The sequence below is a fragment of the Aptenodytes patagonicus genome, chromosome 7, assembly GCF_965638725.1.
Source record: "Aptenodytes patagonicus chromosome 7, bAptPat1.pri.cur, whole genome shotgun sequence".
Classification (NCBI taxonomy): Eukaryota; Metazoa; Chordata; class Aves; order Sphenisciformes; family Spheniscidae; genus Aptenodytes; species Aptenodytes patagonicus.
The window spans coordinates 66,438,904-66,463,208 of record NC_134955.1 but is presented as its reverse complement, the minus strand read 5'-3'; the positions used below and the strand labels follow the sequence as shown (position 1 = coordinate 66,463,208).

At 37.4% G+C, this 24,305-nt stretch overlaps 1 protein-coding gene across 1 annotated transcript in view; it reads left to right on the top strand.

Moving 5' to 3' along the window:
* Positions 1-24,305, top strand: part of SLC38A6 (solute carrier family 38 member 6) — a 45,956-nt gene that overhangs the window by 15,258 nt on the left and 6,393 nt on the right. The window contains exons 6-15 of the mRNA XM_076345644.1: positions 5,434-5,512; positions 10,277-10,359; positions 10,830-10,888; positions 15,637-15,702; positions 15,897-15,950; positions 17,478-17,557; positions 18,248-18,348; positions 22,173-22,297; positions 23,153-23,297; positions 23,422-23,516. Of these exons, the coding sequence (XP_076201759.1) occupies positions 5,434-5,512; positions 10,277-10,359; positions 10,830-10,888; positions 15,637-15,702; positions 15,897-15,950; positions 17,478-17,557; positions 18,248-18,348; positions 22,173-22,297; positions 23,153-23,297; positions 23,422-23,516 (887 nt within the window). The remainder of the gene's footprint in view (positions 1-5,433; positions 5,513-10,276; positions 10,360-10,829; positions 10,889-15,636; positions 15,703-15,896; positions 15,951-17,477; positions 17,558-18,247; positions 18,349-22,172; positions 22,298-23,152; positions 23,298-23,421; positions 23,517-24,305) is intronic.

Below are 24,305 nucleotides of genomic sequence, written 5' to 3'. Positions count from 1 at the left end.
ACTAATTTAACAATTGATGACCCATGCTCTTGTGTTTTTGTATTGCAGTTGAATGGTTGTTGGAAGGTTTGGTACTGTAGAGAATATTAAGCTTGCTTTAAATAAAAAAACCCAACAAAAATCCAAACCTGCAACTATACTTCAGAATGGAATAAATGATGAGCTATGTAGAAGACATTTCAGTTTTATTAGCATAACTGTACAAATACAATTAAATTAATGAAGTTTTACCAAAATAAATCTGCTGCCCACGTGTTCCCTGTGGAATAAGGAGGACTTTTTTGTTTTGGTTTGGTTTTTTTGTTTTTAAGCTTGCCATGGGTAAGTTCCAGAGTAATTCAGGTAAAAGCTAAAGTTAGAAGGAAAGGGAAGCAGGGGAGTGGAAGTTCATCAGGATGAGTGCCCATAACGTGAAGACTAGCAAAGAAGTTGACAACCTCCTTCTGTTCTCAGAACTTCTCCATGTGAACAAGCATTACATCTTTCACACGCTCCATTCTATATTGGTATTTAAAAACAAATAAATGATCCCAAGAAATTTTTTTTTTTGGTTTTTAAGCTTCCACTAAGAGGAAATATTAAAAACAATACATCAAGTAATTGGGAGACTTCTTAAAATGGAATATGTGGGGGATTCATTGCAAAATGAAAACAAAAGAGCACGCTCTTAAGGCCATGATGTGAGGGCTAAAATAGTTGATGGTTTTCAGTGGCATCCATGCATCGTTCCTGATGTTTCCACAATTCAAATTACTTATGAGGAGCTCAATGCAATACTGAAGTACTTTCTATCTTGCTATTCCATTCTAATTCTTTGACAGGAAAAATGGGAGCTTGGCCAAAATCCTCTCTAGTTTCACTTTCTTTCTTGAAATCCTTCCCTGCTTTTCTTTTTAACTTTGTCACTTTGTTTGGATTAGGACAGATTCAATTTTAAACAACCTCCATACCAGCAAAGGGAGACACAAGCCCAAAGGGGTTTGTCACGTGCGGTTGCTGTGAAAGGTCCAGCTTGGTTGGGCTGGAGTATGCAGCAACCGGTAGAGTTTATTCTGCTATTTCTGTCTTTCAGCCTCTAATCTTTGCGGTATTTTGGGAAAAATAGGGATCTTACTGACTGAACTCTTTAGAGGATGAGAGTTACAAGCATTTTCATTTATCTTAATTATCTATAGGCATTTGTGAGGAAACTGTCCTACCTGGTATTCACCCAGATGAGAATCAAGATTGCTCTGTGTGCTTGTCCCGACTCCCAGATCAGCACCCCTCTTTTTTTAAGTAGGAGCTGAAGAGCCAGTGTGGCTGTATCGATACAGTCCGCTTTTCCCTAGCCCCCTATCTTCTCCTACGTGAAGTTTGGAGGGCAGCTTGATTCCATTTTGCACAGTGCTTAATAATGTAAGACGTCTTTATAGCACTCTAATACGAACAGCTACAGTGGTAGATTAGGAAAAACTAACCAGAAGAGTTAGATTCAGTCCCTTCAACAAAGTGATTTGAAGAGATTTATCACCAGCCATTTTCTAAGGAAGGAATAAATTATATGTTTACACATAAGTTTAATGTACATATTCTCTTGCATCGTTGCTGTGGACTTCAGCAATTGATCTTTTTTGGGTAGGAAAATAAGGAAGAGTTACGCTTCCTTTTCTGGTAACCAAAAAGCCACTCACATATTTGATTTTAAGATTGGGCTACCTCAGGAGAGATATTTTGGGGACTATTTTAAAAAACATAACCTTGGCTTCCCTTTTCTCCAGCAACTAATGTTTTTTTCAGGTAGGGGCACATATGCTCAGTGTTAAACAATATTGTAGCACGAGGGCGTTCTGAATAATGTATGCATGGTATGTGTATTTATAGAGAGGCGTATCTCATGGTGGCACTACAGGTTATAATAATGAAAGTGTAAAGCAAGTACCCTATTTTACATTGTAACAAACATCTTTTTTTCTGTCAAAGAGCTAATACCAAGTTTTCAGAAAGTGATGTGTATTTTAAGAATGTAATTTCTTGTTGCTTTTAAGACAGAGGTAAGCCTATTGAATAATGAAGTAGTAATAGAGTTTTGATTTCTGCTGAATACTGTTTTATGGCATTTCTGTGGCAAGGCCTCTTGAGAAGTTCAAACCTGCTTAGTTTTCCATCAAGTACCTTTTGGTGCATATGGTAAATTATTTAAATATAACATAATATATGCAAATTTATGACCTAAAAATTAGGAAGCGACTATATGACGGTTGCTTACGTAGTTGTAGTTCAGCCCTTGCTGCATCCGCATATTGCTAAAGCCTCAGACTGTGTCATTGTACACCATTTGTTCTGCAGGAAACCTGCCTCATTTGGTGCTAAAGATAGATGTCTCAGGTTGCAAAGAGAAGGTGACACAAAGAAAACATAACATTCTTTTTTAATTTAGGGGATGAGGCTGCGTTGCAAGAGCAGTTGAGTTCTGCTCTCTCATACTATGTGCACACAAGGGGGGTGACCTCTGAAGAGAGCGTTGCTTCTGATATTTGCTGATTTTTTTTGAACGCTTGACTTCTAAGGATGAATGTATGTTTCTTGTAATTTTTGTATGTGATAAAAAGTGCCTTAAAAGTTAGCCATTAAAACATTAAAATTATTTTCAAAATGACAGAGGAAGTCAGTATTTCAAAGTGGAATAAATCAAAGCACAAGGTAACGCTGTTTGTTGTGTTCACTTGTGTCACAGTTTAGCCTTGTGACTGTGTAGTCTCTTCCTTCCGTTATACATTAAGGCTGCCAAGGATAGCTGACGTTTAGTTTTTACAATATAACTTGACATGCCTTTGGTTGTGATGGGCGTCAGGGAAGTTAAGTAAAATTTCTTACTTGGAGCAAAGGATACGTGACTTTTTGTCTGTCATACCGCATGCACTTTATTCCTACTTGAGATAATTTTTTCAAGTTGCTGCGCCCTTTTTCAAGATGCTTCGCTGTTTTGGTTTCAGCTTTAAAAAACAAACAAACAACGTTCTTTGCTCGCTTTGTAGTGAGTTTCAGAGAGTTATACAGCGGTTAGTGTCTCTTACTTCTTTTGTGCTGAGTAAAGCTACAAGGAGCTGTTGCTCACGAGGAGAATTACAACTGTGTTTGTAAGTGAAGAAAAAGCAGGATTTGACTTTTTAAACTCTATTTAGCGTGGGCGTCCTGCTCAGGTTTATGTATGAGAATCATGTCTTATCTAAGCATCAGGGTATAAATAAAATCATTTATTATTTATTTTCTTCATCTTCTAGAACAAACAAGGGAATATAAATTGGGGAAAAAAAAATCCTACTCTCTGAGATTGTTTCCCATATGCCCAGAGAAAGGAAGAAAGATGCATACAAATGTTTAGCATGTGCAAGTTTCTTGGTGCATGATTGGTTCCCTACTTAGGAGTGGAATTCAATGAAATAAGACTCCTCTTTTAAAAACAAAGAGTAAGCGCACAACAAAGGATAAGTGATCAAATGATTAGCCAGAGGCTAATAGGAATGCAAGGGAAGAGTGACAGATTGCATATTAGGAGGAAATCTGATCTGGAAATTAATTTGAAGCTTTCTGCAGCTGAGGCTGCAAAAGAACTAATTTTGAAATCTTTCTGAAGGACGTAAATACATGAAAATTCTGACTTGCTTGTCTATAAAGTATTGTATAATACAAGAAAGAAGACTAATGGATAAATAAAGTTGAATTACAATTTAGAGGAATTCCCCCCCCTCCCCATTTAATTTAAAAAAAAAACCCAAAACTGTCTTTGCTTAGGGTGAAATATGCATCTGCCTGTAGCCTAGCGTGAGAAATTGTGTTAATGTACTTACAAATTCTGGTGATTTAGAAATATGCATGCTGTGAGGATCTCTGTGGTTGAATCTACATTCTGTTGTATGCAAATAGGAGAGTAAAATCAGGACAGCAGATAAATACCTACCCAGACACAATCAATGGCTACATGTCAACAGGGAAATATACTTGAATATTGGAAAAGCCAGAGCTTTTAATTATGAAGAAGTGAGTATTTCCTTATTTAGTGACCTACCAAATGGTTTTAATTTAACCTTGTGGTAGGTAGATGACACTTTGTATTAATAGAATTCACTTTCTTTATAGAGGCCACATTCCCTTTCTTCAAAATTTAACATTAACTGCTGTAGTACAGCAGTGTCTGAGTCCACATGTTTTTTTTAAGGTTCAAAACATTCCTTTAAAAAAAGACAGACAAACCGATTAAAAAATCAGCTTATGGAAGTTTGCTGGTTTACTTTTTTAAAATTCTATGTTTTAATTTTAAAACATTAATAAATACACCACGGTAAAATTCTAAAGAATTGATAAATACAGAACAGTAACATTTGAATACAACAGATGAACTAAACTTTTGTCGGCATATTACTAAAATTACTTGCTGCTGAAGGATGGAAATTAGCTTTATGTAGGCTTTGATAGTCTTGAAGCTGTTTGTAAAGCTTGATTTTTCTGAGTAATTCTCTGCTGTTTTTTGATTCATGTAAATACTTGCTGCTTATGTAAAAGAAAAAAGTGACGCAAACCATATATGAAGGTATCGGGTTAGTATAAGTTGTAATTTTAAAAACCCCTCTTATTTATGCCTTTCATCATTTTATATAGTAAAGGAGAAAAGTGGTACAGTGAAGTAGCTTTTGGATTTATGTATGCATCATTGCTTTCTTCTGAATAGAATTACAAACGCTTAATTTCAAGTTGACACTCCTATAAGAGTAACAGTTTCTCTTCTGATTCGCAGTTCCTGTATAGTTGTGCACTTCATGTTGTTGTTGGGATCTTCGTGGTGGTGGGTTTAGCATGAGAAGCGAAGATCTGTCACTGATAATCCTCTTACCTCCGAGGGCCAAACCATGCAGTATATAAAGAACCTTTCAAGTCCTGTTCTTGTCTTTACATTTCTGTCATACATTTATTTAGTACATCAGCAATTGAACAACAATAAAAACTGAGTCTTGAAAAACAACTATTGTATTAATAGAAACAAATCTTATTAGTTACTCTTGTCATTAACAATGTCTTATAAAGAGTAAAGAGGAAGGAGAAGTGCTGCAGCCTTGTAGTCTGTCTCTAGCCTGTAGGTCCGTATTCCCAGGTAAAAGGTCAGATCTATATTTTATATTGTTTTGCCTTTTAGTCCTTTGTATTATGTTTTCCTTGTTTCAAGACTCGCATCGTAACAGTCTCTTTGGAGGCGTTAGCTAAGATCAGTACAATACTCAGGGATTTGCAGCTATTTTTAAAGGAAGTATATGAGAAAATAAATTCTGATTCTGGTGCCGTGGTGTCTAATACATAGCTGAGATGTTCCAGCCGTAACCACTCTGGTTAAGCTATGCTAATTGTTACAACCAGAGATATTGGTATTCTCTACTAAATCTGTTCTGCTTCTGTTTGCAGCTATGTCATCTTATCTTTTAATTGTTAAATCTGAACTTCCTGGTGCTGTTGCGGGGTTCTTAAGTGGAGACGAGAGTGGGTAAGGAAAAATGCTTCAAACATACTGTATTTGTCTTGAAGAAGAAAGTGGTTCAGGACTGCTGAGAGAGATGGGTATTGACACTTCCCTCTGATCTCACATGCTAAAAAAATCAGTTATTTACAGGAGTTATTGGAATATGAAATGTCTTTGGCATGTGCAAGCCTTCTGCAGCACACACACAGAGACTGTGATTCTTTCCTCATAGCAATTTCCCATCAGACGACCTTAAAGTCAGTGGCAAATCTCCATCTACAGAAATCTGCCTTCCTGTAAAAATTTAAAAGGGGAGACAGGAGGGAGAGGAGGAGAAATATTTAAACTGCTGTCATGTTATCACTTCACATATTTCAAAACCACAGTACAAAAACCGGCAGAGATTTAAATTTAAATATTTTGTTGTCTTGCTGCAGTAATTGGACTTGTCTTGGGAAAAATGCCAGGTTTCCAGACTTGGTTTATAATTCCTTAGCTTGGCTCCCGGTAGAGAAATTATTCTTCACAATTGAGCTATAAAGCTGTGTGTAAGGAGTGTGTCCCTCAGATTTCTATCAGAACTGTCGCAAGAAATCTGTGCCTGTGCTAAGACAAACATTGCAGCTTCAGCACTGAAATACCTTGTTTGAGTTGTTCCAGCGCTGCTGTCATTTGTAGCGGTGTATCTTAGATTGTGTTACGGCTGTTTATCCAAACCGCTATTTTCAGATGTTTTGAGCTCAAAACTTTCTCTGGATTGAAACGTGGTGAAATTGTCTCAATGCTGTGTGATGCCTGTATTATTCCTGAATGTTGTGGGTGAATTTTAAGTTTGGAATTAGTTTTTTAAAAGGTACTTTAGTTCATTTTCTATTTTGTCATTTCTAACTTTTCCATTTTGTAAGGAACATTTTGAGAAATGAAGTGTGGTGGTAATGTTGCTTTCTGTCTTTCTGCCCTCCTGGCCCTTGCAATGATCTGTTTTTAGTAAGGGGCATTTTTTTTTTTTTACTATTATTTTTTATGTGTATATGTCACTTTTAGTCTGCTAATGTATCTTTTCCGGCTGTGACAGTCATCAGCTTTTCATTTGGGTGCTATCACCTTCTCTTTCAAGATCATACTTTTAACTCCACTCTTTATACACAGGGACGTTGAGCCTGCTACTGTATCTGCTGCATGTGTGTTCCAGTCTGTCTGTCCTCAAACGTAGCATATAACATCACTTACTACTGTTTTTAATTTTATGTCAGCTCTGTTTATGCAAAGTGACTTTTCCCAACAAAGATACACTTTTAAACAAACAGCTTATGAAAACTCGTAATAGGTAGAATCTGGAGGTCCCGCGTGCATGCATACTGCTCAAAGGATTGTTCTGTCTAAAAAAGATAACACTTTGACAACGCTCCCACCAGCTTTAGCTGTTTTTCAGGGTCCTAGTGCAGATCTTCAGGATGCGAACACTGGTGAACACGCAGACAGGTTACAGCGGTTGAACTGGTTATTACAAATCATCTGAGCCATGGTAGTTCTCAGTGCGCTGTCAGCACTGCCACCACCCGTACTTCTTCCTTAGCTGGAATTACAGCTTGAGATGGGAGTGAAGTTCAATTTTGCATTTAGAAAGGGCTGGAGTTGTCCACAGGAATACTAACCACGGCTCGAGTGGGAAGTTGATTGTCAGCCCGGGCCTCGTCCTGTTTCTGCCTCTGTTCTTGGGAGTTCTTCCATTGATAAATGTTTATTTGACACAGTTTGACTCCTCTGTTCTTTGCCCAAGCAAATGTTTCCAATGCAGTGGTCAAGCAGTATTCCAGGTGCATGCACACAGCTGACCTTCTCTGTATGCCCACATCTATATTTCATATATTTTGCCATATTAATTGCCATGGTAGATGCTAATCTTTTGCTTCTGTGTATTTCTTCACAGATGTTAAAAGTAGTTTCTTAATAACAGAGTTTTTAAATTGTAGGAAATTGTTCAACAAAAACAGCTAATGAAATATCAAGCCTGAGTAGCAACTTATTTATGCATTGACTAGTTTAATCAAACTTCTTTAACTGGACCACTTGTTTCCAGATGTGATTGCGCAGCTGTTCTGTTTTGTTAAGTCATTATAGCATCTGATACGCTTTCATTTGGGTGCAGAATTTATCTTTAACTCTAGTTAGAATGTATCAAAAGTGTCAGTTAAAACTGTCTGCGAAAAATGTTTTACATGCATATACCATCCCAAAGCATACTTTTGGGAAAGCCATTTAAAGAATGTTTTGCGCATTGAATTATTTTTATAGATAAAGGTTAGCAGGTGTGCACGTGTTTGAAAGGCTCAGAGCCAGTGTGTAATACATCTTCATGTCTTTATTAAAAAACAAAAACATACAATATGAACACTTGCTAATTGCAAGTTGTTTCAGTCTGCATAACAAGAATTCCACATAGTTTTGATGGCATGAACATAGTTTCAAATGAGGATTGTGTTAAAAAGTTGTAATTTGTGAGCCCTCTGTTAACATTTAATGACCCTGTCAGGAGGATATGATTGATGCAATTAAGTTGTCTTGCTTGTGTGTTATATAATTGATACGGACTGAGAGTAAGATCCTAATTTAGAACATATGAATCTCTTGTCCTATTGCATTCAGGAATGAAATTAAAGCGATTTATAAATGTCTGCTTTTAGTTAAAATATGGGGGAGGGAGGAGGAACATCTGCATGCCAAAGCATTTTCAGTAGAGTCAAGGATTTATATTCCATATTTCATACTTGGAACGCTTTTATCATATAGGATTAAATTTGCAGATCAAACTGATTTTAAAGGCAATATCAAAACATTTATTCTGCCTTTGGAAAATAAGTGTATTTCTACAACAGTATTTTGGGACGAAAAACTGACACATTTTTGATAACCAGTAAATGGTCCACTATTCAGTTTTTTGAGATCTTTTTAAATAAAAGAACTGGTATTCCAAAATTAAGCAGTTTACAAAATTATTTTTTCTCCCTCCCATCACCTCATTGCAGTTTTCCGCTCTCTTGTCCCCCCTCCCCGACAAATGTTTTTTCATTTACCATAAAGTAACCTACATAATTTTTTCTCTGGCCTGCTCAGCTTGTGAGCTACGATGGCAACTGTGGATTTGCTGCATGCTTAGAATCGGGAGACTTAAAACAGAGGTCCCACACGTCCACATAGTGCAACATTCATTATACTTTTGCCTACTGCTATGATACTGTTCCTCCTGATCCGAACATCCACCACACTAGAAAGAAAGAAAAAGTTTAAAAATATGTGAATGCTAAACGTTAACAACGTGAAGAATACTACAGCAGGGAGCTGATCTTGGCAAAGTTGCTTTTTCACTGTAGCAGTAGCAGACCTTGGCTAGTAATACTTTTTTTGAAGAGTGATGTATTCTGAGTAATTTTTAATATAGACATTGTTACTTAAGGGTTACTTTGATTTTTGATACGGCGAAGATGCCCTCAACCTTGACATTCTCTGTTCATTTATATTACATATTTTTTCAAACGAGTGACACAAGTGGTTGTCCACAATGTATGACAGTAGTTAATGTATGTATACAGTAATTTTTCTTTAACACAGGTGTTATGCTACTTTCCTTATGATAACTTGAGGTGCTGCCTGTTTATTAGGTGCTAACCATATCCTGGACTAAATAAACTGGACGGTCAAAGGCCAAGGTGTTTATAGGTAGTAAAGTCGGAGGCTGATGTGCAAGATGTTTATCAGTACAGGATATGGTTATTACCAATTTAGGGGGAGCCACCCTCAAGATGTTTCTGTTTCTTAACAATTATACGCCTGTACTTTCGTCAGTTTGGAGATGAGATTTTGATACTTTGAATAGATTTTAAACGCTTCATATGCCTCCACAATGCTTTTTTTATGTGTATAGTTTTATGTATAAACATTATAGCAGATTTCATTAGCATAATTTCCATGCCTTCTGTCATTAAGTTTTTGTGTGGATGTACGCAAAGAATGAGTGATCACTTTGTGCAAAGTTGAAGATAAGGAAGTTCTCTTTATTGATGTTCTTTCTTATATCACTTCTAGACAGCAAACATCATTTCAAGTTAACTGGAAGTTGATTTACTTGTTTTCTTCTGTTGTTTGAACGCTGTGATGATAGGTGAAATGAAACTTGGGCAGGAGAGAAAGTTGGTATGTTTAGAAAACATAACTGAATTTCCAAACAGATAGGTTGGGTAGCTTAGCTTTCTATTTCACACCTCTTGGAAAGGGTGGGGAACTAAGGTCATGTAGGAGTAATAAACTGGAAGGGAAGTTCAGCAGTAAGTGGGTTGCTGTTTATTCATGTAAATATGCAACTCAGTGTAATCTAATTCAAGAGATATGTAGCGTACTATATAAGTACTTTATTGGAAATCTGTAGAGTATGAAATACCCTTCCCTCTGATCATTGCTTTGAATAAAGGCAGGGATTTGCATATTGTGCTGCTGAGAAATAACTTTACACACATCAGACCTCTGATCCATGCAGACACTTGCCTATGGAACTTTGCCTGCAATGCTGGTTCGTTATGGGATGGTGCTCTGCTTCCTCATTCTCTGGGAACTCTATTTTATATCACAATGTAGAAACTAGGAGTACAAATTGATGTAAATAGCAGGTGAGACTGGAAATTATTTATTTTTCTTGTCCTAGTGGTTATTTTGTCTAAGATCACGGTTTTAAAGTAGAACATGTATTTTAGGACTCTCGAGCTTTCTATCAGTCATAAATAGATATTCCAACAGGTCTTGGTACCTTGATGGGAGACTGCTGCTACTGATTACTTCAGTCTGCATTGTTTTTCCTCTCGCGCTTCTTCCTAAAATTGGTGAGTAATTAAAGGAGAGACGCAAATATTATTCTACTTTAGTAGCAATTACAGCTGAAGACTTTGAAACCTTAATGGGTTATTTATTTATTTTAACTGGCAGGGGGCTGGTGATGGTGGGGATTACTTAAGTTGTTGTAGTGTGTTCTGCCTTCCAGCCCTGCCTAGTTAACCTATTACTTGGGTTGCAGTAGTATTTTGTCTGCAATACTAAAATAAAATCTTTACAGCAGAACATTAAAGAGCTGCATTTACTTACAGCGTGCCATTAGTGGTAAGCCAGTTCTAATTCTGCCCTACAAAACTACATAAATGATCTGTGACAGGCAGTTGGAATGTTGTTATTCTGAGTCCTAAGCCCCAGATACCAAGCACTGTAATAGAAAACATGCCTAAAATGTAAAGCTTTAGCTGTACATTAGGATCACTTTCCTTATAAATTCTCTTTTATTTTTACTGTTATTTTACAGGCTTTCTTGGCTACACAAGTAGTTTATCATTTTTCTTTATGGTGTACTTTGCTCTTGTGGTAAGTTAAAAATCCGTGCACAGCTTATCTGTTTTTTTTCTTATTGTTTGAATGTTTTCATAAGCCTGTTTTGAAATGAATTGTCTTCCCCTCCCCCCTTAACTTTTTATGTGAAATTTAGAGTTTTCCTTAAGTTCAGTATGTGCTTGCTTGGACAGATTTCATTTGTTTTGCTGAGGCATGGAAATGTATATGAACTTTCAAACATGTGAAAAGATTTAAAATAATTGTATTTTGGAGTGGTAAATGTAACAATATTTTTATTTTGCTGATGGTGCGGTGAAGGGAGCTGGCACATACACTTTTGTTTCCCTACTAGTAGTGGGAAGGAATTCTGTTTTCTTAGCTTCTAACTATTACTTGCTGCAACTAGTGCAGAAGAAAATTTAATATACTCCAAATAAATTAAATTTACATGTATAATGGAGTGACAGAGTTCAAAAAAAGGCAAAGAAAACTAGAACTTCATTAAGGCAGTTTACAAGATTCATTAATACGTCAATGACCTTATTCTTCTTTCCTGCTGAAAGGAAAAGTTCTTTTCTCTGAGCCATATGGGGGTTTTTGACCCTGATGTTCACCCTCTCAAGGCCCCTGTGAGGTACATGTTTCCAAATATCAAAAGTGAGACCTGCTAGGCAGATCTAAGAGGGAAAATGTGCCTCTACGTTGCACTATTTTTCTTTTTACAGGGAAAAAGTATGTTAATGCACGTGTGTAATACGTAGTACGAGCAAGCAACTCGCACTCTGTCATCTAGGTCTAGAAACAAGAATCGTATCTGGGAGCCTGGAAAAACCTTCCCCCTCTCCCCTGTCATTCTGGCTTGCATTGACTTGCATTTAATACCTGTTTTACAATGGGATAAACAGAGTTGAAGGCAAGTTGAACAAACATGCCATCCAGGAGACCAGGGCAATCCATTAGGAACTAAACCATGTGATAAAACCAAACTTCAAAGTTGTCAAAACATCTCCCTAGGGTATCCCTGGAGAATTGCAGTGTTTGTAGGACCTTGGGAAGTATTCTTCCTAAGCTGAGCATTGAGGAGCAGCTACGGCCTCTCCAGAGCTAATGGAAATTAATTTGCAATATTTATAAATTACCTTAACTTTTGACCTCTCTCCTAAAATTTCTCTTAAAAGAAAAAAAAAGAAAAAGCACTAACTCTAAGGCTGAAATAGGCCTTTGGCTGAAGCTACTTGCAAGAGTTTTAAAACAAGTTCAGCTCCTGGATTTCAGTAGGAATGTGTATGCATCTCTGAAGAAAGCTGTTGTAATGGGTGGATGTGTTTGAAAACAATTCTGGGCTTAGAAAAGGCAAGTGTGTAAGCAAGACTTGTGTGCAGACATATCAAGCTGGGATGATTTAAGCTAGGGTTTAGTTTCGATTCTTTATCAAAAAAGTAGGTAGAAAGTACTAATGAAGGAGTACAGAGACTACTGGATTTCTTACAAAATGGTTGAATTTGTATGCTTACTCTTCGTTGTTAAATGACAAAGAAGCAGCCCCAGTAAATCTAACTGAGGTCAAAATTTTTAAAAGCTGTTACGGATATTTAAAGAAAACTAATACTCTTCACAGAATATTCTCTCTGACTTCTTTAGGCACTGAAACTCAAAGGCATTAACTGCAGTTTAGTTTTCGTATCTAATGCTTTGAAGTGGGTGATATGTGCTGTTGAAATGGTGTTTTAGTTTGCACAATGTTAATTTCTGTATGGCAGATATATTTTAATTTGGTCCAGAAGAAAACTGTGTTAGTCATATGGAAGTAATACATTTATATTTTGCATATACAATAATTCTGTGCATTTTCAAGTGCATACCATCTGTTCAGCTTTTTGCCAGCAAGCCGCAGTTTCAGTACAGCCTGCAGAAAAGATAGGTACAATAGACAGCATATGTCTTGGTCAATATGGTCTAGTGAGTGCACTGAGCAAAAGGTCTAGAGACTATTGTTTGTTCTCTGTGCTCTGCTGTGGGGCTTTGGCAGGTCACGTATCTCCTCTCTGTGCTTCAGTATCTCTTCCTTTGAAGTTAATACACTGGTTATAGCCCTCACTTGGAAAAAAGTGAAAACACTGAGATGAGCTGATCTGGGAGAAAAACAAATATATGTAACGATTAATTCGAAGCCAGATTCTGTGAGGTCCTGCGCACTTTTGTTTCTGATTGTTGAATACTTTCCTGACTTGAATCCTAAGTGAAAAGAAATTAAATGTGATCGTTAAACTTTTTTATTGCCTCCCCTCTTGCTATATTGAATATTGGTGAAGAGTAAAGACAGATTTTTCTTTTTTTTGTGGAGACAGCTCTATTGGTAGCTTCTTCAACAAAGGTGTTAATGATTCCTGATGGTATTTTTCTAAATCTCTTGTTCATGTTGCCAGAACAAAATGTGATGCAGATTTGGAACCTGCCATATGTAATGAATGATGTTATGGACAGAGAAGCCCCTCTTTGCCGAGTGCTGTCAGTACTGCTGGAATAAAGGGATTCCTGTTTTCCCTCCGCAGGATACGAAAAAGCAACATCACTGAGAATATTAGAACATTTTGAGCCTCTAACTTTATTTTTTAGCAATGTTTTTGGTGTGAGTTTTAAATACCCTATTTCCACTAGAATCTCTCTTTAGGTTTTAGGGGGTTTTTTTCACTTAAAACCAAATGTTTGTTATACTCAAAAGACAAGGTTTATATGAAATAGGCTTAAAGTTCCAGAGGAAGATTGTCTGTGCTGCCTGCATGACTGCTCAGCTAACTGCCAACTTAAAAATCTCTTCCTGTTGGCGGGGGACCTCATTAGAAATACAGAGTAGACTACAATTGGAAACCCCAACAGATATGAATAATTAAGCAGGTGGGCAAATATAATTACAGATTTTAAATCATGTAATGCATTTTATTTTGTCTCCTTTTATTTCCATTTCAATCTGTTCTTAATCTGTATTAATTTCATTTTAGAAGAATGTTCTTCAGCTTTTTATGTTTGGCTTGTCTTGTCCTCCCTCTGCAATGTTTATATGTATCTTTGCTCTTTAGCTTGCAGGAAACCCTGCCCCCAGCACTGCCAGGCACACTTCACTTTCCCCAAAGCTTGCCCTTTAGCTTCATGCCCCTTTTCATTGCTCAAGAAGCCTATTCCAGCCTTAGCCAGAGTTCCCACAAAGCCGCCTACTTTGGAGCCTTCAAAGCGTCTCCTTTGTTTCCCCTATCTGGGTGCCTTTAAATACGGAGATCTCCTTGAAAAAATATTTTGCCTTCTTGCTCAGCCTCATAAATGTCTTCAGCTAGCCAACAAGCTTGGGCTTCCTGGGGAGACGGCACAGCCGTGCATCCACGGTTGTGGTACTACTGCAGCAGCAGTCTGCATCTGTCTCAGCTCATAGCTTCTCACCGCTTAGTGCGCAAGAAAGAGCTGAAGCAGGGGTGACCCATGTGACAGAGTCATGCATATGTATGATACAGGCCTAAGTTATATTTTAGTGTTTGGTCCTTTCCTCCTTCTCCCTTGGTTGAACTTCTTGATGTACTACCAGCATGTTCTTGTCCCTCCTTACGCCCTTCCTCAGATGAGGCTGCAGTTCATGTTGCACAGAGGAGGCAGTTTAGCCAATCAATAAGTAGGTAAGAACAGATCTCCTGGTATAAAGCAGTACCAGTTTAGTGTCAGAAACATGGTTGGAGGATTTCCATTGACAATCCATCTTCACAAAGTTTGCAAGACTGCTGTTGAGCAAGCTACTACCTAGTTCCATACCTTGAGTTGTTGTGAGTTGTTCTTAGTCATGCAGTTTAAGACATGTTATTGCCAGAATGGACTCAGCATGCTGCGTACCCGCAGTTTCCTTTCCCCACATTTTGTCTGGAGGTAGCATTTGTTTGCTTCTCCTGGCACTGGTGACAAGAGGGAGCATCTAATCCTTATCCCTTGGGAAACACCACTTGGCCGCAAGCAAAAAGTAGTTCTCTGAGCCAGGAGAAGCACTCTCTTCCATGTTATTCTTCTCGTGAATCTGAGTCTTTAATTAAGTTTTTAATTATTTGCTCTAGGCTTCAAAAGAATTATAACCTCTGAAGCCAGGCAACTACAATAGGAAATTAATTAGGGTGAAGAGAGCAATGCAACTATCATTTTAAACTAGGCTCCTGAAAAAGGAGGTAACATTTCTTATCTTAATTTCCCTTTGATTTTCAGCCCTGTTACTTGGCAGTCCCTAAACCAGCAGGGTGTAGCTAAAGCCCCAATGACATTCTGGGACAATAATTGCATTTATTGTTTTTCCTTTGCTTTCTAGTCCAAACCATATGTTTCTGCCTTTTAAGATTAGCCCTAGGCTCTGCTCTATCTCTGTAAAGGGCTTGTCTACTTAAGGAAAGACCCTGGGATAGCTAACAGAGCTATTCTGTACGGGAGGTAGTTAGTGTGGAGCACAGAGAGAGTGAATGCAGAGTGCTGGTTGTATTTCAGTTAATGTCAGAGCTCGTTTCAGTGCATCACTCCAGATAGGCATGCCATAAGGCTGCCAGCTGTGCAGAGAGAGCAGCTGTATGGAATGGCACTGACAAGCGTTTCTGTCAAGTTTCCTTCTTGTGGCCTAATTATCTACCACTCAAGCCTGTTAATTTGCGATGGGTGTAGCTCCTTGCTTTGTATACCAACAGTTTGATATTTTAGCTACGTAGATCTAAATTTAAACTGATTATTAGGGTATCATTCATACGATAAATATGCTGTCTTTGCAGATTATGATTAAAAAATGGTCAATCCCTTGTCCTCTACCTCCAAGTAGTGCCATAGAGACTTTACAGGTAAAGTGCATGCTGTTTTGAAGTTCTTCTAATTTTATTAGTAATGGCAATGCTTTCTTTACATTAATGCTTTCAGAATTACTTGTAATTTAAATTCCTTCTTTTCTTAATCATCACAGAAACTAAAAAGTTTCATTTTTGTGGTTTGGGTTTATTCTTTCATTATGCCATTTTTTTGCATGTATGTCTTACAGGTTTCAAATTCTACTGGGGATTGTAAAGCAAAGCTCTTTCATCTTTCAAAAGAGGTAATCTCTGTTAACAATATGCAAACTTAAAGGGGGGGGGGTGGTTTTGGGGTTTAAACTCCATCCAGGGTAAGCTATTCTTCTGTAAAACTAGTTATAGGCTGCTGAAATATTTCCTATACCTGCTGCCAAGTGTTACCCAGTCTCACGCTTTCTTTTTTATATGAAGGCTGGCTGTCCAAGTTAGCATTTATGAAAGAATTTTGCAAATATGACCAAAGTATAAAGTATAACAGATGCAGCAGTGGTCAGCCTCATGATGCAGTCGGATCAAGCCAACTTACTGTGCCCTCAGCTAGAAGTCAATGCTACTTGGGGCTTTGCACACTTTTAGTTCCTGGCGAGGTAGAACAGGTTTCCTGAAACTGCCTGGACCTAACCTTAGTTTTTTCTTACCTGAAGGTAATTCTTCAGGCCTAATGCAATCTCGTGCATTTCATTGGATGCCAGCTTTAGTATTTGTTAATTAATGCGGCATTTAAATCATGTCACCACCCATCAAGGCTTGCAGGAGGGGAAGTATCATGTAGAATTCCAGTCTTTGTGGGGTGAAGAGGAAGGGAAAAAGGGAAGAATAAATCTGGGATAGGCTTGTAGCGTAGTGGAATTTAGGAAGGACACAGTTGGTTGCATTTGTCTGAAAAAACAAAATCCACCCCCACCCTCACAAGAAAAAGAGAGGGGGAAAAAAAAAGCTCAGGCAATGCAAACATGAGACAAATGTTATCTGTAGATCAAAGAAGAAATTTTGCTTTGACCAGAAACATCTACTGTGAGATTCTGGCCTTCTGTGCTTTGAAGAATCTTGGGACTCATCTCTACTTCTTTTTTAATTTTAACTTTATCAATAGAAAGTGGCATGTTTTTACCAGTATGGGCCTGATTATGTCAGCACAGCAGCTTATTCCACTTGGCAATTGAAGTAAGCTATACTAGATGATTCATCTCTTCTATTACAAGATTTTGGAATAATACACCACTAATTGTGTGGTTGCAACTTTAATTATATAACTATCTTAAAACTTTAGATGCCAAAGCATGTTATATTTTCTGGATGCCGTATCCAAATTTTTCTGAAGGAGTAATAAGAAAATAGTGAAGTCAGGGTGAAGGAATCAGTAGTTTGACAGGTAGCTATGGATATTAGAATTTAGAAAACTTCTTAGAAAATTTCATGAATGATACACTGACTCTGGGGCAAATCCTACTCTTTTTACGTAAGTACTTGGCTTCAATATAGCTACAAAAGAATCTTTCAGTTGTTGGCTTATAGACAGCATGACCTCTCCTGATCATGAAGGAGTAAGCTATGACCACCACTTGAAGAGATACTAGTTGGAAAGGTCCATTTTTTTGTGGAATGATGCAGAGACACCATTCTGTGTTGTGGAGATTTATCTCGGAGCATTAATGTGGAAAGCTTTCCACTGACTTCCAACGCTTGAACTGAATTCTGAATTCATCCTGATATTTTTCCAACCATCTGTAATAACAAACAACCTACAAGATGTTTTTCTTCTATTTTAGAGTGCTTATGCAATACCAACTATGGCCTTCTCTTTTCTCTGCCATACCTCAGTCTTACCCATCTATTGTGAGCTCCGAAGGTAATGTATGAAAACACATGCAATATTAAAATATAATGATAGTATTTCTGTAATATTTTCCCTAAATGAATCTTGAATAATTTTTATTTTCAAGTCGGTGCCATCAAACAATGCAAACTAAGTAGCTTTCATGTTTTTGGGAAATGTACAGTTTTAGTCTGTACTGGCTTTTCCTCTCTTACAGGAGAGAAAAGTAGCAAATATGGTTCCATCATCAATGTCAGTACATTGTCCTGGCCTGAACAATCTGGAGAAAAAAGGTCATTTGCTAAGGTACTTACTAGTTAATTTTTATTGCTGTAACTGAATCTGCATTTGGCCACATCTGATTCAGTGGTTTTTTTGACCCAGATTCTGTTCCTGGTTCTGAATATATATCATCCTGTATAAATCAAAATTTTGATGTAAAAAATACTCTGGTATGTCTAAATTACCTAGAAGATGGGGACAATGTTAGTTGTCTGCATGAAAAGTGCCTTTAATTAACAGATTAAAAATACTTTTAAAAACCCTCAATGTTACTGACAGCACAGACCGCAGCAAATACTCTGTGGCCATAAATTAAGAGGATGCTTTCTTATGAAAGGCAAGCTGCTATTTTTTTTTTTATTTTAATGTAGATTCCATTGTGTTTAATAGTCCACAATACAGATTAAGCAACACTAATTTTCTGGGTTTTTTGTGTTTTAGTCCATCCAAAAGTAGAATGCGGAATGTAACTGTGACAGGAATTGGTCTGAGTTTCGTAGTTTACTTTATGTCTGCTCTGTTTGGGTACCTGACATTTTATGGTAAGTATATTCTTCAAGTATTCTTTAGCATGAAGGTTAATAATAAATGATAAATGCATTCTGTCTGGAGTACTTCAGGCTTGTTTGTGCATTGATACACTTGAATCCTCAGAAATCTTGTTCCTGTGAAGACTTAAGAATATGCCTATCACTGCACAGTATTACATTGACTTCTCAACGTGTAATGTAGCTAAACTTCCCGGGGTTTATGCCCTAAAATGCTGTACAGGCAAGATACTGGTCCCTAAACTGTAGCTGATGGTCTGTTGATGCTCTCTAATGCTATGTAATTAGACTACTGATTGCCACTATATGTTGGACTGTATAATATTTTCACTTAAAAGCTGGGAATGGATTTATCATAGTCTGTGAGAAACTTTGAGATCTGATAACAGTCTGCTTGTCCAACAAGTTTGAAAGGTCTGTTCTAAGGCTGTATCTTCTAGCAACATTTATCGCTTATTAACCCTGTGATAGCCCAGCACATTTGTAGTCTCTAAGTAGCACTGAGGCTGTTGCCTTTTATGAGGGGAATTTGACCCACAGCAAGCTAGCCCTAATGTTAGGTAGGCATGAAGGTTTGCAGCACGTTTTCTCTGTCCGGTACAGCTTGGGTACAAAGCATGTACGGCTTCTTTGTTTTGTTTTTGGATTTTTACAAATCAATTGGAACCAACGCTAGCTATTTCACTACAAATCTGCTGGAAGTGGAAAAAAAATTTCCCATGAATCATCCAATTTAGGAAAGCTTTATTTTAAAGGATCGCACAAAGTGACTTCTTCATGATACCTTTGTTTATATGTAATGCAAATACAAACTAGAGGACTCCGGAAAAAAAATTGACAAGGGACGTAAGAAAATTTGAAGGTCTGAATCAGAGAAAGCGCCCATCTAGTTTTGTGTCTTGACTTCAGTGGAGGACAACGACAAAAGACTAGGGAAGCATTTAAAAAATTTAAAAGGATAAGCTTTGAGTTAGGCTTCCTAGCACATGCTTCCTGTCTGCAAGAATTTGTGTTGCAGGCAGTTCCAGAGCCAGAGGTGATACCTGTTTGATACATGAACTGAACCAAGAAACGCATGTTTCTTAGAGGAGATGTTGACATAGTGCTTGATGAAGTAAACGTACCTTTTTATTTAGCAAACAGAAAAGCAGGGTATGAAACTTGCCCTACCAAATTCTACAGACATCTTTCAGTTTGTTTGCTGTAGAGCTCACATAGCAGTGTACTTCAGTTTAATAACTCTGCGTTTGGACTCTTGAATACTTTTGGGTACAGTTTTTTAGTTGAGTTTAAACATAGATGACTTTGGTATTCTTGCATTTCCCAAATACTCAGATTTCAGAACCCTTACCTACATAGTGGCTTTTTTTCCAAGGTCCGTCATAACCCTGGCAGGTGTAGGTGAGTGTCTGTTTCATACGGCAATTTTAGTATCCTGTCATGTAACGTCACAGTGTGATGCCTTACTAAGAAATGTCATTTGGCTCCATGTATCCTGCTTTAAATTGGTGTTATGGTGTGTTTTGTTCATGTAGCACGCATTGTCAAATTGAATCACCTCTACTTGGTGATCCAGCTGTCTTCTGGAGTAGTATCGTACAAATGCCATCACATAAATGCATCACAGTCACCTATGGGGACTCTTCTAATGTCTTCTGAAAACTCACCCTCTTTATGAGGTGACAACATGTCACCCTTTTTATGAGATGACCACATGCTGACCTGTGTTGATTGGAATGAATAAAAATCCTTGTAAGGGACAGTAAGGCAGTAAGACAAAAGCGTTCTGATTAGGATTTCCTCTCCTTTCAGAGTGTTTTATATTTCTTGATCGTGGGGTTGAGATAGTGTCTGACAAAGGACCAAGAATGTTGGCTTTCAGCAGCTAATAATTCCAAATTTCTAGGGAATTTTGCACTTTTTTCCCCAAGTATAAGGGCATATGAGCATAACTGTCTGAAAATGTTCCCTTGACACTCAGAATCCTTTGAAAAATTATATGGGGAGTCATGAAACCCCTAATAGCATATAGGCCACTATTACTGTTTCCTAACTGTCTCCATGTGGTTTATAGGAAAATATAGCTTTGAGTGTCACTCTGAGAGTCTGAGAGATTCAGCAGGCAGTGCGGGATAACCATCTGTCTCCAGAGGAGATCTCAACAAGAAGTTAAAAAAAAAAAAAAAGGGGGGGGGGGGAGAAAAATGGTAGTAACCCTAGAAACCATCCCAGTTCCTGTTACCTTCACTGTCACGACTTCTTTGGGACGAGACCCTGTCTTGACAGTAGTCTTTCAGTCTGTTTCACTGGGAACATTTCTGGTTTACTGAAAGCGTGATTTCCTCTAGGAACTCTTAGACTCAAGAGCCTAAAACACTGAAACCAACAGTGGATGTCTGTATGAGATTTCTCCCCCCCCTTGCAAGCTGCTTCTCCTTTTTTCACTTTTTGGTTGTCTTGTTTAATTAACTTATTTCTTTAAATAAAGAGAATCTGTTCCCTGTTCCTAAAACACCAGTCCAAGAAAATGTAAAACATTTTATTTTAAATTGAAAACAAAGAAAGAGTTCCCGCTTTGAAATGAGACATGCTTCATCTTTCTGTGGTTCAGATGGTTTGTTCTGTTTCCTGTGAATTTGAAACTTCATACAGTGACTGGACTTTGGTGGAGATTTCGGTCCATTCTGAAGTCCAAAAAAGCATAGAATCAGGGTATGCTGAAAAAAAAGAGTCAGGGTAGCAGACCAGTTTCAGGCCTCTGATTTTTGCTGTTAACTTAGTGAAACTTTTCACCTTAAAAGGTCAAAGGTGAAGGATTCATCACTGATTCATCACTTTTTGCCCTACTTCTGCCTTGAATAGTACAAAAGTAACGCTCATGGTGGTGTATCCATGGTATATGATACTATAGTAATGCCACAATGGAGTTGGTTTTGCAAAGCTAAACATGCATGTGGTGGATAGCACATGAGATTCTTACTGCTGAAGAAAACAGAGCTGTCATTTGAAAGTGTTTGGCCTGGTTGGGTGCGTTGCCAGTGCAGTCCTCTATTGTTCTCTGGGTGCTATGAGAATCCAAACGGACAGCCTTTGGGTGTCCTTGTGTTGCACTTGTCTAGTCACTTGGCATAGGGAAGAATCAGTGTCAATTGTCAGTAGGGGTTTTTTTGTTGGTGTTTGGTTTTTTTTTTTAATAAGAAATATCTTTTAGAAGTATAACTGATGCTAGTTGTCCTTCTCCATGTCATGCAGCAATACATTGCTAACACAGCCACTAGAAGCACATACGCTAGCATAGTTTTGAACGTTTCTTTCTTCCTTTAAATTAGAATTGTAGCTTTTTTTTCAAATCATGAAATATCACCTAATGTTTCTGGGGTAAAAAAGGAAATGCAATTCAGTCAATTTAGCAAAATTAATTTGTTTCTGGCTTCTAGTTGAATCAAAGAAAGAATCTGGTGTTGACTGTTTCAGACACAGAGAACAAGTTTTACAGTACCGTATACTTGGCTTCATGTAAGGTCATCTTTCTTTTTGATGCTTTCTCCTCCATATTTGTATCTTCTCTTTAGGTAGCTTTGGCTTCAGCAGAGGCTGTACAGGGGCTTGCCCCTTCAAGGTTTTTTTCAGTTTTTCGGGAGGTTGTGTATCTTAGAGCTAGTATATCAGTAATGCCAAAGTGATGCGTATCTGCAACCCCCCTCCACTCCGCATTAGTCACAAGCAAATTGATCAATTTGAATGTAAGCTTAAAATGCATTGCTGACTATCTTAGTTCTCAAATGATTAACAAAACAATTAATTTTTCTGGTTTTCAGACAAAGTGGACTCTGAATTGCTACAGGGTTACAGCAGGTACCTGCCACATGATATTGTCATCATGACTGTTAAAGTAGCCATACTGTTTGCTGTGCTTTTGACAGTCCCTCTAATCCATTTCCCAGTAAGTATTCCTGAATGTTTTGAAGCTGGCATAAGCAATGGTAATGCTAATGCTTTGCAGACTGCAATACTTGAGTCACATCTAGTCTTGTGTATCTTATTCACTTGTCAAGTGATTGATCAAAGACCACATATTTGCATATGTTCCATGAGAGCTCCAAAATAACAACTAACCACTAAGCTAATTTGTGCTCTTGAGACAGATTTCAGATTAAAACTAGCCCACAGCATTGTTTTTAATTTAGAGAATTCAGAACTTCTAAAGTTTATTTAGTTTGATCCCCCCCCCGCTTCTTAAATTGAGTTTTGCTGACTTGGTTTTTCCTTTCTACATGCACGCACCCGCACACAAACACACTTACACTTGAAAACTCAATTTAATTGTAAATTAAAAACACATATTGACCTATTTCACAAAAAAAATGTACTTTAGTTTATCAATACCATGGTACAACTGAAAATTCATTGTTATGGCCAAAAAAATTTGTGCATGCAAAACTGTGTATATAGAAGTAGTGTATAGATTACATATCAGTTGGCAACATGCTGACAGTTGCTACCAAGCATGCTCAAAGAGATAAAGCATTATCCCCCAGACCTTCTTTTGTCCCTGCAGAAAAGGAGTACTTCCTTAAGACTAACGGCCACGTGATAAATACTGCTTTAATACTAAAGTAAACTATGCTACAGAAAGACAAAACAGTCAACTATTACTAAATTTTTTGCCTTTTGATTTTTAAAATGTTCTTTCACATCTGGAATGATGTAATTCTTAAGTTTATGAAATTGAGATAAGATTGAAATATATGTATATGTATGTATTTACCCATGCAATGTTTCTCTTCATATTATGTAGGCGAGGAAAGCTGTATTGATGGTATTTTTCTCTCATCTTCCTGTGTCGTGGATTTGCCATATCCTTGTCACTTTAACACTGAATACAATTGTTGTTTTGTTTGCAATGTACGTGCCAGACATTAAAAATGTATTTGGAGTAGTTGGTAAGTTGTTGTCGTCGTTGTTTTGTTTCGGTTTTTTAACTTTACTTCAAAAAATTCAGTATTATGATAAGCTAATATACTTCAATCTTGCTCTAAGTAAAATCTTACTTTCTGCTTTTTAAAGGTTCAACCACATCAACATGTTTGCTTTTTGTATATCCTGGACTCTTTTATCTTAAACTTAGCAGAGAGGACTTTTTATCACCACAGAAACTTGGGGTATGCTTTTTTTTCATGTGTGCTAATTATATTTAAACAGGCTCATTTTAGATGCATCTTAATACACTGTAGAGCATGTAATCCAAGGGGCAAAGTTCTTGTTTTCATTGCAGTTCACAAAATAGGTGAGCATTTTCTTTTAGCCTTCATGATAGCGCTAGTCTTTCTGAAACCCCTTCTTCACAAGAGCTTTTTGACTAGCAGTATGTCCATATGCCAGACCGTTCATCTGAATACATGCTTTTCCCTATAGTTTTCAGATGTTGACTTTTAATCCAATTTCTCCTCAGTTTTTACGCATTACTCTGATGTTGTCTGGGCAGCTGGGACAAAGCCAAAACTGCATTTAAGTGAAACAGTGTTTATGCTTGTTTTCTATGTAAGCCTTCTCAAAACCTTCTTTTTTTTTTTTTTTTCCCTTTTTTTTTTTCCTCCTCCTTATGGTTTCTCTTTTGGTGTAGTAGGTTAAGTTCTAGTTGGAATTTGTGCAGCAGCCTGCTTTTTGTGCTGTAACTGTTTGTCTTCGTTTTAACCACTGCTCAGCAGATCAACTTCATGACAGTGGCTAAAATGCTGACAGACTGTACATAGTCCTTCTGCCATTCTTATGATTCATAGGGCTGCTCTTGTATTGACAAAATAGGGACTCTGAAAGAAAATCTAATAATGGTGCTGTCTGACCATTTAAAGTCTTGACTAGTTCCAACAGATTTGGGGCCTTGTTATAAATCAGCAATCTACTGTCTCTTGGACTGTGGATTTATTATCATCTGGCTTTTCAAAAAGGTA